The sequence below is a fragment of the Ovis aries genome, chromosome 13 (assembly GCF_016772045.2).
Source record: "Ovis aries strain OAR_USU_Benz2616 breed Rambouillet chromosome 13, ARS-UI_Ramb_v3.0, whole genome shotgun sequence".
Lineage (NCBI taxonomy): Eukaryota > Metazoa > Chordata > Mammalia > Artiodactyla > Bovidae > Ovis > Ovis aries.
In genome coordinates this window covers 51,256,547-51,271,887 of record NC_056066.1, presented here as the reverse complement: position 1 = coordinate 51,271,887, position 15,341 = coordinate 51,256,547, and the positions used below count along the sequence as shown (strand labels likewise).

At 44.7% G+C, this 15,341-nt stretch overlaps 1 protein-coding gene across 2 annotated transcripts in view; it reads left to right on the top strand.

Moving 5' to 3' along the window:
• Positions 1-10,597, top strand: part of ATRN (attractin) — a 184,848-nt gene extending 174,251 nt beyond the window's left edge. For both annotated transcript variants that reach the window (XM_027976837.3, XM_042229777.2), the window contains one exon: positions 6,170-10,597. In XM_027976837.3, coding sequence (XP_027832638.1) covers positions 6,170-6,294 — 125 coding nt within the window. In that variant the 3' untranslated portion in view covers positions 6,295-10,597. The remainder of the gene's footprint in view (positions 1-6,169) is intronic.
• Positions 10,598-15,341: the final 4,744 nt, after the last annotated feature.

The following is a 15,341-nucleotide window of genomic DNA, read 5'->3' as shown; positions in this document are numbered from 1 at the left end:
TAAAATGAGGTATACCTGTAGTGCCTGCCTCGTGTCATTGTGAGGATTTGGAAAAATGATCCCATTTCCCCTGTATTCCTTAACCCCTCTTTCTAAGGTCGCCATTCCTTCCTAGAAAATATCTGGATCTCCTCACTTTGTCAGCCTCCTTATCCTGCCAGTGGTATTAATGCTTCCAGCCAAACCTTCCTTTGCCACCAATTCTTCCTCCCCACCGGCTGGGTTCCTTTCTTTGCTGTCCCTTAACTGTAGGCTTTCTCCCTCTGTGCTCTTCCTCAGTCATCTTACTCTCATGGCTTCCAGCTAGCTCCTTCAAGCTAGTGGTTCTCAAATTGGTATTTCAAGCATTACTGCAGCACCTATTTTCACTGTTCTGTTTCCTTCCCAGCCCTTATCATCAATTTAGTTGCAGTGATTGTATAACTCCTATTTTTATTCTTCGTTTTTCGTGTAACTATCTTAAACATTTTTGTAACTTGCTGTATAATATCTTACCCATCTTTTACACTACTCCATCAAATACATGAATCATAATTTAGGTAAACATTCTTCTACTGTTGAACACAAAGGAAATGTGGAATACAGTTTGGGAAGTGTCTTGATTAATCTAATCATGGAGTACTTTGAAGGGATGCCTCAAATAATAGAAATGTTTGAGACAGCTTTCAGTCGCAGTGATCCTGCAGGCCTCAGGTCTGGATCTGTGGTGTTCTCATGAGGGAGGATATTAGACATGGCCAGGTCAGGGTTTATTGTCTTCATTTCATAAGTGAATGGCTTGATTTGCCCTCACCTAGGGATTTCTGTGAGTTGAGCCCCTAACTTGGCCTTGTCCATGTCACGGGCAGAAGGGCCCATTGACGTGATGCTCTGGAGCAGTGTCTTCCGTCAGTGCCCAGCTAAGCAGACACTGACTGGTGCTCCCTGAGGGCAAGGTGCTGGGGGTGCAGGGGTGACAGACGTGCAGCACTGCGGCCTTTCCTGCTCCAAACTTGGCCTGATGTGTCCCAGTCTGATGAAGACCTGCTCACTGCTTGAGACCTACCAGTGGGATGGGGCCATCTCTGCCACCCCCTTCTCTGTTTCCCCATTTTATTTATTTATTCATTTTTATTAAAGTATAGTTGATTTACAAGATTATATTAGCCTTTCAGTGTGATCCAGTATTTTTAGTAGGCTACATTTAGTAGTACTACATTTAAAGTTATTACAAAATAATGGCTAGTCTCCTTTCCAGTCTCTACACCTTAAGGTTCCTTGTACCAAACCCAAGGCTTTTTTTCTCTTTCAGTGTGAGTTTATATTCCCCATTATTAAGTAACCTCTACCTTCTGTCTTTCCCAAGTTCATATCTCTAATTCTGTTCTCTTCACCGAGCTTCATACTCAGTTATTAGATTGCCTACGTGACGTGTCCACTTGTGCTTCAGTTCAGTTGTCGCTCAGTCATGTCCAACTCTTTGCGACCCCATGGACTGCAGCACGCCAGGCCTCCCTGTCCATCACCAATTCCCGGAGTTTACCCAAACCCATGTCCATTGAGTCGGTGATGCCATCCAGCCATCTCATCCTTTGTCATCCCCTTCTTCTCCTGCCCCCATTCCCTCCCAGCATCAGAGTCTTTTCCAATGAGTCAGCTCGTCGCACAAGGTGGCTAAAGTATTGGAGTTTCTTTAGCATCAGTCCTTCCACAGAACACACAGGACTGATCTTCTTTAGGATGGACTGGTTGGATCTCCTTGCAGTCCAAGGGACTCTCAGGAGTCTTCTCCAACACCACAGTTCAAAAGCATCAATTCTTTGGTGCTCAGCTTTCTTCACAGTCCAACTCTCACATCCATACATGACCACAGGAAAAACCATAGCTTTGACTAGATGGGCCTTTGTTGGCAAAGTAATGTCTCTGCTTTTGAATATGCTATCTAGGTTGGTCATAACTTTCCTTCCAAGGAGTAAGTGTCTTTTAATTTCACGGCTGCAGTCACCATCTGCAGTGATTTTGGAGCCCCCCAAAATAAAATCTGACACTGTTTCCACTGTTTCTCCATCTATTTCCCATGAAGTGATGGGACCAGATGCCATGATCTTAGTTTTCTGAATGTTGAGCTTTAAGCCAGTTTTTTCACTCTCTTCTTTCACTTTCATCAAGAGGCTTTTTAGTTCCTCTTCACTTTCTGCCATAAGGGTGGTGTCATCTGCATATCTGAGGTTATTGCTATTTCTCCCAGCAATCTTGATTCCAGCTCATGCTTCTTCCAGCCCAGCGTTTCTCATGATGTACTCTACATATAAGTTAAATAAGCAGGGTGACAATATACAGCCTTGACGTACTCCTTTTCCTATTTGGAACCAGTCTGTTGTTCCATGTCCAGTTCTAACTGTTGCTTCCTAACCTGCATATAGTTTCTCAAGAGGCAGGTCAGGTGGTCTGGTATTCCCATCTCTTTCAGAATTTTCCACAGTTTATTGTGATCCACACAGTCAAAGGCTTTGGCATAGGCAATAAAGCAGAAATAGATGTTTTTCTGGAACTCTCTTGCTTTTTCAAGGTCTTATCAAACCTAAAATGTCCAGAATGGAGCTTATGTCCTTCCAACCAGTTTGGTCATTTGATCTCCATCTCAATAAAGGAATTCACTTTACTGAGGAATTTAGCCAGTTGCTCAAGTCAGAAACTAAAGAGTCGTCCTAGGCAGTCCTCACCTGTCTATAATTCATGGACAAGTTCTGCTAGTCCTGCATCTGGAGTCTCACTCTTCCACTTCATTTCATTTACTCTGCCACATCTCCAATCTAGTCTCAGCTGCCATCTCTCTCCCCTGTAGTCAGCTTCTTCTACCCTTGACCTCTAAAATCACAGCCCCTGCCCCCCCCCCCCCCCCCCCCACCCTCACATCCAAGCCATTCTTCTGTAGCTAAAACCATTCTTTAAATAAATAAAGAATGGTTATATGTTCCTGTGCTATACAGAATATCCTTGTTGCTTGTATTTGATACATAGTAGTTTGTTGGAGAAGGCGATGGCACCCCACTCCAGTACTCTCGCCTGGAAAATCCCATGGATGGAGGAGCCTGGTGGGCTGCAGTCCATGGGGTCGTGAAGAGTTGGACATGACTGAGTGACTTCACTTTCATGCATTGGAGAAGGAAATGGCAACCCACTCCAGTGTTCTTGCCTGGAGAATCCCAGGGATGGCAGAGCCTGGTGGGCTGCCATCTGTGGGGTCGCACAGAGTTGGACACGACTGAAGCGACTTAGCAGCAGCAGCAGTTTGTATCTCTTAATCCTATACCCCTATCTTGCCCCTCCTGCCTTCCCTCTCACCACTGGTAACCAGCACTTTGTTCTCTATATCTGTGAGTCTGTTTCATTATATATGTATTTATTTGTTCTCTTATTTTAGATTCCACATACAAGTAAAAACATGGAGTATTTCTCTTTCTCTATCTGGCTTCACTAGGTGTAACAATCTCTAGGTTTTTTCATATTATGCAAATGGAAGAATGTCATTCTTTTTTATAATTGAGTAGTATTCCATTGTGTTTGTGTGTGTGTAAGTGGGTGTGTGTACGCACACCACATCTTCATATCCATTCATCTATTTATGGATACTTAGGTTGCTTCCGTATCTTGGCTGTTATGAATAATGCTGTGACCATTGCTGTGAACATTCAGGTGCATGTATCTTTTCGAATTAGTATTTTTGTTTTCTTTAAATGTATACTCAGGAATGGAATTACTGGATCACATGGTAGTTCTACTTTTAGTTTTTTGAGGAAATTCCATACTGTTTTCCACGGTGGCTTCACCAGTTTACATTCCCACCAACAGTATATAAGGGTTCCTTTTTCTCCATACCTTCACTGACATTTGTTACTTGTGGTCTTTCTGATGGTAGCCATTCTGACAGACGGGAGATGATGCCTCATTGTGGTTTTGATTTGCGTTTTCCTTATGACTAGTGATGTTGAGCAACTTTTCATGTGCCTGTCGGCCATCTCTGTGCTACTTGTTATCTTCTTTGGAAAATGTCTATTCAGGTCTTCTATTTTTTTAATTGGGTTGAATTAATTGGTTGAATTCATGAGCTGTTTATATACTTTAGATATTAACCCCTTACTGGTCGTATCATTTCCAAATATTTTCTCCCATTCAGTAGGTTGTTTTTTCATTTTCTCAGGGTTTCAAGGAAAGTTGAAAAAGAAAAAAGCGTTTAAGTTTAATTAGATCACATGTATTTATGTTTGCTTTTATCTCTTTTGCCTTATTGACAGATCCAAAGAAATAGTGCTACAATTTATATAAAGAGTGTTCTACCTATGTTCTCATCTGGGGTCTTTATGGTTACAGATTTTATACTTCAGTCTTAATATATGTGGTGTGAGGAGATGTTCTAATCTCATTCTTTTACGTGTAACTGTCTAGTTTTCCCAGAACCACTTATAGAACAGATTTTTCTCCATTGTGTATTCTTGCGTCCTTTGTCATAGATTAATTGACCATAAGTGCATGAATTTATTCTCCATTATTTATTCTCTCTTGGCTCTCTATTCTGTTCCACTGATCTATGTGTCTGTTTTTCTGGGGAAACCATTCTGTTTTGATTACTCTAGCTTTTTAGTGTTGTCTAAAGTCAGGGAGCATGATATCTCAAGCTTCATTCTTTTTTCTTTTTTATGAGATTGCATTGGCAATTCAGGGTCTTCTGTGGTTCCATATCAATTTTAGGATTATTTGTTTTAGTTCTGTGGGAAATGTCATGGTTATTTTGATAGGGGCTGCCTTAACTCTATAGATTGCTTTAGATAGTATGGACATTTTAATAATATTCTTCTAGTTCAAGAACATGGGATGTATTTCCATTTCTTTGTATTATTTTCAGATTCCTTTGTAAATGTTTCATAATCAGATTAAAAGTCTTTGATTAAGTTTATTCTTAGGAATTTTATTCTGTTTGATGTGATTTTAAACGAGATTATTTTCTTGCTGTCTCTTTCTGGTAGTTCCTTATTAGTGTATAGAAAAGCAATAGATTTCTGTGTATTAATCTTGTATCCTACAACTTTACTGAATTCATTTATTAGTTCTAATAGTTTTTTGATGGAGACTTTATGTTTTTCTGTATATAGTATCTTATCATGTGCAGATAATGACAGTTTTACTCCCTTCCAATCTGGATCTCTTTTCTTTACTGATGGCTGTGGCTAGCGTTTACCCCCATTTTAAACAGTGCCCTTTTCTGGACTCCCAAAGCACCTGGCTCTGTCATTGGTATAACAGTGGTCACTGGTGTGGATTCCCCACTGCATGCCAGGTACTAAACCTGGCACTTAAGAGCTACTCAGCAAGTGGAGTAAGAAACTCCTCTAGCATGGCTCCGGGAGGCCTCAGCAGGGCCATGAGCCTGTCTGGCCTTTTCACAAGCATAGGAATACAACTTCCCCGGGATTGTGCCTTCCCTAGTGAACATTGAGTTAATCAGTTACCAATACAGAAGGAGAATGGACTCACCAGTCCCTAAAGCAAAGGTGGTAATGGAGGTGAAAAGCCAGGTACCATTCTAAAACTTGCCATTAGTTCACTCATTGACTCCTCACACAAGCCCTGTGCTGTTCCCCATTTACAAATGAGGAAACTGAGGCACTGGGAGGTTAAAGAACCTTACTTATTCCAAAGTCTGACCCCAAAGTCTATCCTAACTCTTATTGTGGTATAGATACCAAAATAATAATAGTGCTAGCTGGGCAATGTGGAATGAATCTGAATTTCATCATAAATAGTGCAGCTTTTTTTTTTTGGAGAAAAAGACAGGTGAAACTTAGTGCTTAAAGCATGTCTGCAATCTTACTTAAATGCTCCACCACTAGGCCGAGCACTTTGCTTGGTTGATCTGCTGGAAAGTAAGATACTCCTTTTATGTACAAAGGGGGAGAGGAGGGAAATATGTATTTGTACAAATAAACCCTGAAAGAATATATACAAACTAACGAAAGCAGTTACTCTGATGGAAGGGGGAATGTGGAGGGAGATACAGGTTAAAAGTAAGGTTTTTCCCATGTATATATTTATTTATTGCGCCATGGGAATGTAAAAAGAAAATTTTTAAATTATTTTCTAAATAAAAGCAAGCTGTTCCGTAACATGTGTTCCTTCTTTGGGCTCTCCCAAGGGCTCGCAGTGGCCAGTGCCCTGGTGGACATTTCTCAGCAGATGCCAGTCGTCTACAAAGAGAAGTCAGGAGCAGTGAGAAACCGTAAACAGCAGCCCCCCGCGCAGCCTGGGACCTGCATTTGATGCTGGGGCCAGGACTCCCTGTGAGCAAGGAGTGGCATGCCAGAGCCGTCTGCCAGGAGGGAGCAGGCAGGGAGAAGACGCTGTGCGGGGCAGAAGACTGGAAACCCTCGAATCATCCACCTCCTCTGCATGTTCACAAGCTTTCTTTGACAGTTTCTCCCATCTGTACTCCAGCATCTAACCTTTTCCTTTCGTATAGGAAAATAACTGATTTCGTTACAGGTCCAGGGTGATCCAGTTGTTGCTGGAGGAGGCCGGTGTAGAGCGAGTGAGAGAGCTAGGAATGACACTCAGGTTCACTTGTGGAAAACTGTCCTTGGGACTGTCTCAACTGTGCAAAAAACAAAGATGTAGTGTTTACAAGTAGACATTTATCATCAGTCATTCTTGAATGTGGTCTTTTAAAAACTAGTCAGATGAATTAACTTTTCATCTGAAGCCTGCTATCTTTTTTAAAAGATGTGCTATTTATTCTTGCACGATTTAGGCAAATATCTCTCTTCCAGGGAGTAACTTTTTTTCTAGTTGAGAATTAATAATGGTCCATCTCTTTTGAATCATAAGATAGAAGGGGGCTATTTTAAATGTCAAGGTCAGCAGTATTACTTGGAATGTAAACTGATGTAATATGTAGTTTTCTGTAGCAACGTGATTAATTTAGTCTTAATCCATTTGAGGTTCTCTCTCTCTCTCTCCTTCCCTGTCCTTCTCTTTCCTCTTTACCTGTCTCTGTCTCTGCCACTTGTGCTCTCTCTCTCTCTCTCACACACACACACACACACACTAAGTGCCTAGACTTTAAATAGATCTAGCAATTGGAAAGTTAGTAAACATAAGTTTTTACATAATTGCATTCCTACATTCTTATAAAACTTTAAACAGCTGTCATTGGCAATCTGCTCTTTTCTAAAATCTAATTTGCAGCCAGGAAAGTTTTCTCACCCCAGGAAACATTTAATGTAGCAGGGATTGAGAGGAAAGCAGAAAGGACCTAACTGTGAATGCTCCTGTTTTTCAAAAAGGACACTAAGGCATATTCCCCTGTGCCTCCCTGCCCCAGACTGGGCCTGATGTTTGCTTCAGCCCCTCTGGCCACTCCTGCCCAGGCACCACAGAGGGAGGGCCCTGCTCATGTTACATGTCTTTCTTGAGCTGAAAAGAGCATGACTGCACTTGGGACCCCTTGATCAAAGAACAGCAGTTTGTTTCTGTAGCCTGTTTAAGGTGGTGGGTCATTCTTCATTCTCAGGCTGCAGGTGGAGTGCCTAGAGAGGGTTGGTCTCCTGTTGTCAGGCAGAACCTGCCCAAAGACTGGAGAGCGGCCTGGAGCTGTTTGTCCTCTTTCCCCCAGGAGGGACCCAGGCCTCCTGTGCTCCCTCCTAGATTCGAGGGCTAGCCGTGGGGAGGGCAGTGAGTGCTGATAAGGATGAAAAGCATGAGAAAAATGGAAAAGGAGAGAAAACCATGCCAATTGAAGTGACCAAATTGAAGTCGTGACCAAATTGAAGTGGGGTAGGGCAGTCCCTGCTCGTCTCCCCAGGCCACTGCCTGGATGTTGTGTTGTCCTGTCCGTGGTGCTCTGTATTCTGGCATTAGGCAGCAGCCTCCCAGGACCTCTCTTCTGCTTCAAAACCCAGGAGTTCTCTAGCATTACCCTGGGGGCGAGGGGCAGGGGGCAGTGTGCAGAGGCTCAGGAAAGGTAGACCTTTAGACAACAATGCTCAAGTTTGTGAATTTGGAGAAATTAATACTCAAAAGAGCAAAACTGTGGCATTTCACCTTTATATGGAGTACCTAGAGAGAGGGAGTATTATTTCTTCCCCAACACTAACCCCTCCCATGAAGAATTGCCTGGAAAGATGTTTTCAAGGATGCGAACCATAAAACACTGTCTGATGCACAAAACACCTCTACTTTGAGACTTGCCTCTCAAAATGCTACTTTATCACATCATTGTTAAAGAGCAGATGGTTCTAGAGAAGATCCCACCTCTTAGAAGCTCCCTACATCTCTGCTCCAGATCACGGTACCCCAGAGAGCCTGTCATGGACTGGCCCTTCACCCTGTAATTACCACAAGACCATTGGAGAGGACCCTCCCACAAAGGAAGTCCTTTGTTTGTTCAAAGGACTAGTGTTTGCTTGGCAAAGAAGCCTCCTCCCTATGGTAGTTCCATGCCTTGAAATAATAAGCACCGTGTCCCATAGCCACCTGGTTTTCTTTTTTTCTAAAAGATAATGTTTATTTTTTAAAAGGAAAGAAGGAGCAAGTGAAGTTTAATTCTGCTCCAACAGTAGAGAAACAACTGAATCCAGCTGCTTCTCCTTTGCAGCCAGTAGCAAACAGCTTTCTGCAGGCTTGGGCCAGAAGAAGGGGGTGGCAGGAGAAAGAGGCACTCAGCTTAGAGCCAGTTACTGAGAGGAAGTCATCTGGAACTTCAGAGCCTGTATGTAAATTAAAATAGTTATGAAAACATAGATATTGCACTTGTACATAAGTATACAATAGTGTCCAAATGTTTGGACATTCAGAGTGTACATAAAACAAAAATATCTTAATGTATTTTTATTAAACATAACGGTGTCCAAGTTTGACCTAATGTGTTTTGTGCCGTATAATGGATATCCAGGCTCAGAGAAGTCCTCTCGTACAGTGATAATAAAGCCGAGAAAGGCATCCCCATTGTGCCCATGTGTTCAGATGCATCTGGGACCAATTGGATAACTTTTAAAGCAGGACTCATCTGTCAGTGCACATATGAAAATGTGGGCAGTGTGTGAAGAGGCTCACTGGCAGCTGGAATGTCTCTATCACTGTTATCAGCTCTGCGAGTGCATTGTAAATCTTCTGTCAGCCTCTTGGTGCTGTGGGTAGCCGGGAAAAGACCAGTCTCGTCCTGAGAAATGTTTCTCTTAGACTTAAGATACAAAGACTCTACCGTAGATCTAGTCAGATTTTCCATAAGGGGGTTTTTCAGGCTGCGTTTTGTTGTGATTTTGTGTAAATTTTTGATGACCATTTCCTAGGACCATAGTTAACTATACTGCAAACTGGGGGTGGGAGTGGGCAGCTGCTTTGTTGATAATTAGCTCCTCCTGTTTCCCCATGGAGAACCTCACCCTTGCCTCCTGCCCACCTCCTGCCCTCTTCCCATGCTGTTTGGGGAGAACTCTTTGTTTCCTGTGAGGATCACCTCTAAATGTGGGAGGAGGTGTGGAGAGAAAGCAACCATATGCTGCCTGAGCTAACCTGGAAGAAAAGCAGCCCTGGACAGAGACTGTCAGCACAGGGAAAATACTGGAATATCAGTGGGTAAGGCCTGAGGTAACAAGATCAGAGATGCACCAGGAAATCTGGGGCAAATGGAAAGACCAGAGCGGTATTTTAGAAAAAGACACTACCTTTCAGTGCAAATCTTGCTCCTTCAACTTAGAGTGTATTTAGAGAGGGGGTGGGAATGATTCAACAAATATTCACTAAGTACTTCACTGGCAACCTAAGCTAACACTAGGGCAGTGACAGATGGAAAAGCAGCTCTTGAGAATTACAGCAGAATCCAGCTCCTCAAACCTGTCATCCGGGAGACCTTTCCTTGCAGTGGTTTCTGTGAGAAATGGCCGCCTGAGGACAGACCCAGGAAGGCGGAGGGTCTAGCCTTGGACCATGCACCGGCTCTCAGCCTGAAATGTTTACTCAGTTTACCAAATGGCTCAAACCATAAAAATCACCATGATGGTTTGTAGATAGCCAAGCCCACCAAGAGATGTTTCCCCTGAGTTGTCCAAATTCGTGAACACCCTTCACCTGCAGGGAGATGATTTTATTGGAGAGGAGAGGAAAACTGGCGCCTTCTCTTTTAAAGGCAATAATGGAATTGACTTTCAATAACTGAATTTGTGCACAAAACATTCTAAACACTAGTGAAGCCTGTTCTGTTGAACTAATTCTGGCTCTGGAAATGTTTTATAGTTATTTACAGTTTTGTTTTGTTTGGGGAGTTTTTGGTTTGGATTCAAGCTTAGTTTGTTAATATGTATAATTTAGCATATATTGCACTCATGTAAATATGGAGTAAGTATTGTAAACTATTTCATTGCTGGGGATTGTGGGTGTTATACATACATTTAGGACTGCAATTTTTTGGTATTTTTTGTATTGTAAAATAACAGCTAATTTAAGCAGGAACAAGAGAACTAAGGGAGGTCTGTGCATTTTAAAAATAAATGTGAAGAACTTGTATATAAACAGAAGTAAATACTATAATACAAACTTCCTTCTGAAATAAAAGTAGATCTGATAAAAATGTGGGTTTTGTTCTGCGTGTTTGTGTTTTGTTTCACTAATTTTTACAGTTTGGTCAACAGAACCTTAAGAAAAGGGAGAAAAATGTTTTAAGAAGTTTACCAGTTTTCAGACTGCCTCAGAGGAAGCATTTGGCAGTCTGACAGAGGTGTAAATCAGTAGGTGGGCACCTCAGACACCTCTGGCCAAAACTGGGCCATGTGGTGTGGGAGGAATCCTGAGCCGTTTGTGAGCAGATTTCCCTGTGTCCCCATCATGGCCCTCTTTGCCCTTAACACACCAGTGCTGGAGACGGAGACTGGTATGCAGGACAGCTCTGCCTGGGCACCGTCACGTGGATGCCGCAGCCTCACCAGCTGCCCTTGGCTGTTCGGCTTCCTGTCCTCTCGTGTGTGTGCTTAGTCACTCAGTCGTGTCCGACTCTTTGGGACCCCGTGGACTGCAGCCCACCAGGCTTCTCTGTCCATGGGGATTCTCCAGGTAAAAATCCAGGAGTGGGTTGCCGTGCCCTCCTCCAGGGGATCTTCCCAACCCAGGGATCGAACCCAGGTCTCCTGCATTGCAGGCAGATTCTTTACCAACTGAGCCACCAGGGAAGCCCTGTCCTCTTGGGCTCAGGAGGATAGATCTTGAGCAGATTAAAATCTGCTTAAATCTCAAGCAGATAGATTTAGTCCTCCACAGCCACAGCATTGTCACTGATCTTGAATTTTGACAACGGTATATGTCCATTCACAAACTTGTCTGTATGCATTCTATACCTCCAGCCCCACTCTATGCATCTCCTGCCCTCAGAAGAGGTTCAGAGCAGTCCATTTCAGCACCCTGATGCTGAGTTCAGAAGGTCTAGAAGTACCTGTGACTGATTCATGTTGATGTATGGCAGAAACCAGCTCAATATTATAAAGTAGTTATCCTCCAATGAAGAAAAAAATCAAACTAGGAGTTGGATTTTTTCAACAGGATTGCAGTTTGCCCTTAAATATGTATATATACAATTATTTGTGCAGAATGTCTGAGAATTTGAGATTTTGTGTAAAATCTGTGCCGTCATCTCATGTTCTCTCTGTTTTGTTTTTTTAACCAAAGGAACTGAAAACTTTCTTCATACTTAGTGCAAGTAAAGCACACTTTTGCATATAAAAAGGAAAAAGGTCTAGAAGGATAAAATCGGCATGAAGTAAATGAGAGTCCAGAAGAAGCACGAGGAAATGCTATGCTTCGTACAGGGGAGGGTGGGTGAGGCACCAGGTCCAGGCCCAGAGACGAGGAGGCCTGCCTACCAGAGCGTGGGCCTGAGCCGGGGTGGGAAACAGCTGAACTACAGGCCACTGACGAGTTAGGGAGGACCCTGATACTGTCCTGGGTCAGGTTGCGGGAGCCACCAGCTGTTCCTGACTGGCTCAAGACCTGTGATTTAGCAACATTGTGGCAGTTTGCCACGGCATCAACAGCATCTCTGCCTTCTTACAGTTAGGTCAGGGTTATGAGCTGGGCTTTAGCCAAGAAATTTTGGAAGAAGTTCCAAACTTGGCATAAAACCATGGTCACCTGTTAAAGACATTGGAGGTCTGTGTGTGTAGAATTTTCCAGGCAAGAATACTGGAGTGGGCTGCCATTTCCTACTCCAGGAGATCTTCCCAGACCAGGGATTGAACCTGGGTCTCCTGCACTGGCAAGCAGATTCTTTACCACAGAGCCACCAAGGAAGCCCCAAGGAAACCAATAGCCTGACCCTAGAAAAATGAAAACAACCAACACTGTGACTGTTGAAAGTCTAGTTAAGACTCTGCAGTGTGTCAGCCATCCTCCTCCTCTGCCCATCCTGCCATTGTGCGTCAGCCACGCACTGTGTAGGGGCCAGGGACTTAACAGTGAGCAAGGCAGACAAAATCTGTCCTGCTGGAGTCTACAGTCTAGTGGGGGACACAAAGACAATGCCAGGTAATAAGTCCTGTGAAGAAAGGCTGGGGAAGGGTTGGGGTAGAAAGTGTGGGTGTGTGGGAATGAGTCGCTGGGGCAGGTATCAGCTGCGTAGAGCTGAATGAAGGAGCTGGCATGATGTCAGAAGAGCTTTTGAGTAGAGGGAACAGCAGATGCAGAGAGGCCCAGAGGAGGCAACGAGACTGCTGAGCCTGCACAGTGGCAAGACACGGGGCTTGGGGGAGCAAAATGCTACCAAGAGCGGCGGTAGGAGTCAGGGTAGCCTGGTCCTGCAGGGCAGTAGTTCTCGGTGTAGGACTGCCCCTTGGGGGGCATCTTGGAAAGAGCTGGGGCAATCTGATCATCACTTTCAAGGGGCAGTGCTACTATGATTTAGCAGGTGGCCCTGAAGGTGGACCATCATCCTGTGACATGCAGGACTGTCCTACCCAACAAGGAACTGACCCGCGTCCCACCCAAGTTTCAAATGTCTTGTTGGATGTTTGTGTAGATGGGGAAAAATCTGTTTCTAATTATTTTAGTGTAGAACACTATTATAAACACAAAGTTTTCTAGAAATGAAACTTCTGTATAAATAAGGGAAGACCGGACTTCTCTTCAAAACTTTACCAAGAGCTGGTCACCATTTTGGAAAATTCTGTCACCAAGAGCAGTGTCATTTCTGGAGTCTTCAATTGGGTTGCATCTGGACGGACACACTCCCTGCAGCCCTGTGTCACTAGCTGTGGGACATGCCTGGCACGAATTCTCTTCCCTTCTTCAGAGAAGGGACGAGCTGAGACAGTCCTGATTACTGTATGAAGTTGCTTGCTGCACCAGGAGCTGGGGCTCCACCCTGTCTGCTGGGGCCCATTTGCATGTCCTGTAGGCCTCTCCTCCTCCGCTATTTATTCCCAGTCCCTTGAGGGCTCAGGTTCTGAGGTTTTGTGTGTATTTTATCTTCTTGTGTGGGGATGTGGGCATCTTCTCATCTTAATTTTTTCTGCCTTGTGGAGCACTCTTTCTGCCCCTTTCTGATGTCTGTATCAGAAGCTTTCTCTATCTCTTTTATACTTGAATAAAACTTTATTACACAAAAGCTCTGCGCGATCAAGCCTCATCACTGGCCCCGGATTGAATTCTCCTCCGGAGGCCAAGAATCCCGGAGTCTTTTGTGGTTCAGCAGCAACCTTTTATCTTGAGGGCTCATCCGGGATTCTTCAGGACAAGGTAAGGGTGCTTGGAGCTCTAATTCTTTGTTCTCCTAGTGAACATGTTTTCTGCTGTACTTTACTAACTCTACAGTGTGCTTGTGTGAATGAATGACATGCCTTGCGCAAAGCGAATGAGGAGCCCTACTCTGCAGTTCCACGGTGACCTCATATGGCTTATGGAAGAAACTCTGTCGGGGGTCAGAGAAGGCCATGGCAACCCACTCCAGTACTCTTGCCTGGAAAATCCCATGGATGGAGGAGCCTTGTAGGCTGTAGTCCATGGGGTCGCTAGGAGTTCACTTTCATGCATTGGAGAAGGAAATGGCAACCCACTCCAGTATTCTTGCCTGGATAATCCCAGGGACGGAGGAGCCTAGTGGGCTGCCGTCTATGTGGTCTCACAGAGTCAGACATGACTGAAGCGACTTAGCAGCAGCAGCTGGCAGGGGTTTATACCAACCTGCCAATGGACTTCCCTGGTGGCTCAGATGGTGAACTATCTGCCTACAATGTGGGAGACCCGGGTTTAATCCCTGGGTCGGGAAGAACTCCTGGAGAAGCAATGGCAACCCACTCCAGTATTCTTGCCTGGAAAATCCCATGGATGGAGGAACCTGGTAGGCTACAGCCATGGGGTTGCAAAGAGTCGGACAAAACTGAGCGACTTCACTTTCACTTTCTGCCTTGGACTGGAGGCTCCTTTGGTTGTGAGGTGACGTGTCCCTGGCAGAACAGCTTCCTTAGACATCTTTCAACACAGGCCTTCCCAGGCCTGCAACCCAGCAAGGCAGGGCCACCTTCTGTCTCCTTTCACATGCATGCCAGGCTCACTGGCAAGTTGCTGTCCAGCTGAGGGCACCTCCCCTGTAGCCCTGCCTGCCCCTTCCCTCCTGGCCTTCTGGAAATTTCACCCACCGGTGTCCATCCTTCCTGTAAAGATAAGCCAGTTCTGAATTTGGCCACACCTGACTAAACTGGGGTGGGCGGCGGGAGGAGGGGAGCAGTGAACAACTTCGTATTAACCTTGCAACTTAACAAGCCAGAGTGAGCATTCATGAACCGTGAAGTTTCCACCCATAAATCCATGGGTGCTTCCAGCACCTGCCTTTCTGCCTGCTCCCATCCCCAGCCACCTGTCAGCTAGAGGCTCAGTGTTAACAACAGCTAACAGAGGCCCAGTCACAGGGATGCGGCCAGGCCCAGGACCGCAATTCCCAGAAGGCATGAGAAAGTGTGACAGCAAGCAGGCCATCTGGCGGGACACAAAGGCCGACACTCAGATGTGGAGCAAGGCAGGACCCTTCTTTGGTTGTCAGGGCCGCAGCTGGACTCAGCTTTGCGGTGTTTGGCCAGACAACACCATGTCATGAGCCAGAACCTTTTTATATGGAAGTGACAGACACCAAACTCTGACCACCTAAGACAATCCCACTAGTTTCCTGAAGCTGCTGTAACAAATTACCTGATCTTGGTGGCTTTAAATGACAGCAATTTATTCTCACAATTCTGAAGGCCAAAAGTCCAAAACCATGCTGTGAGCAGAGCTGCACTGCTCCCAGCTCTAGGGGAGAATCCGCTCCTGGCCTCCTCTAGGTGGCTGCCCACATT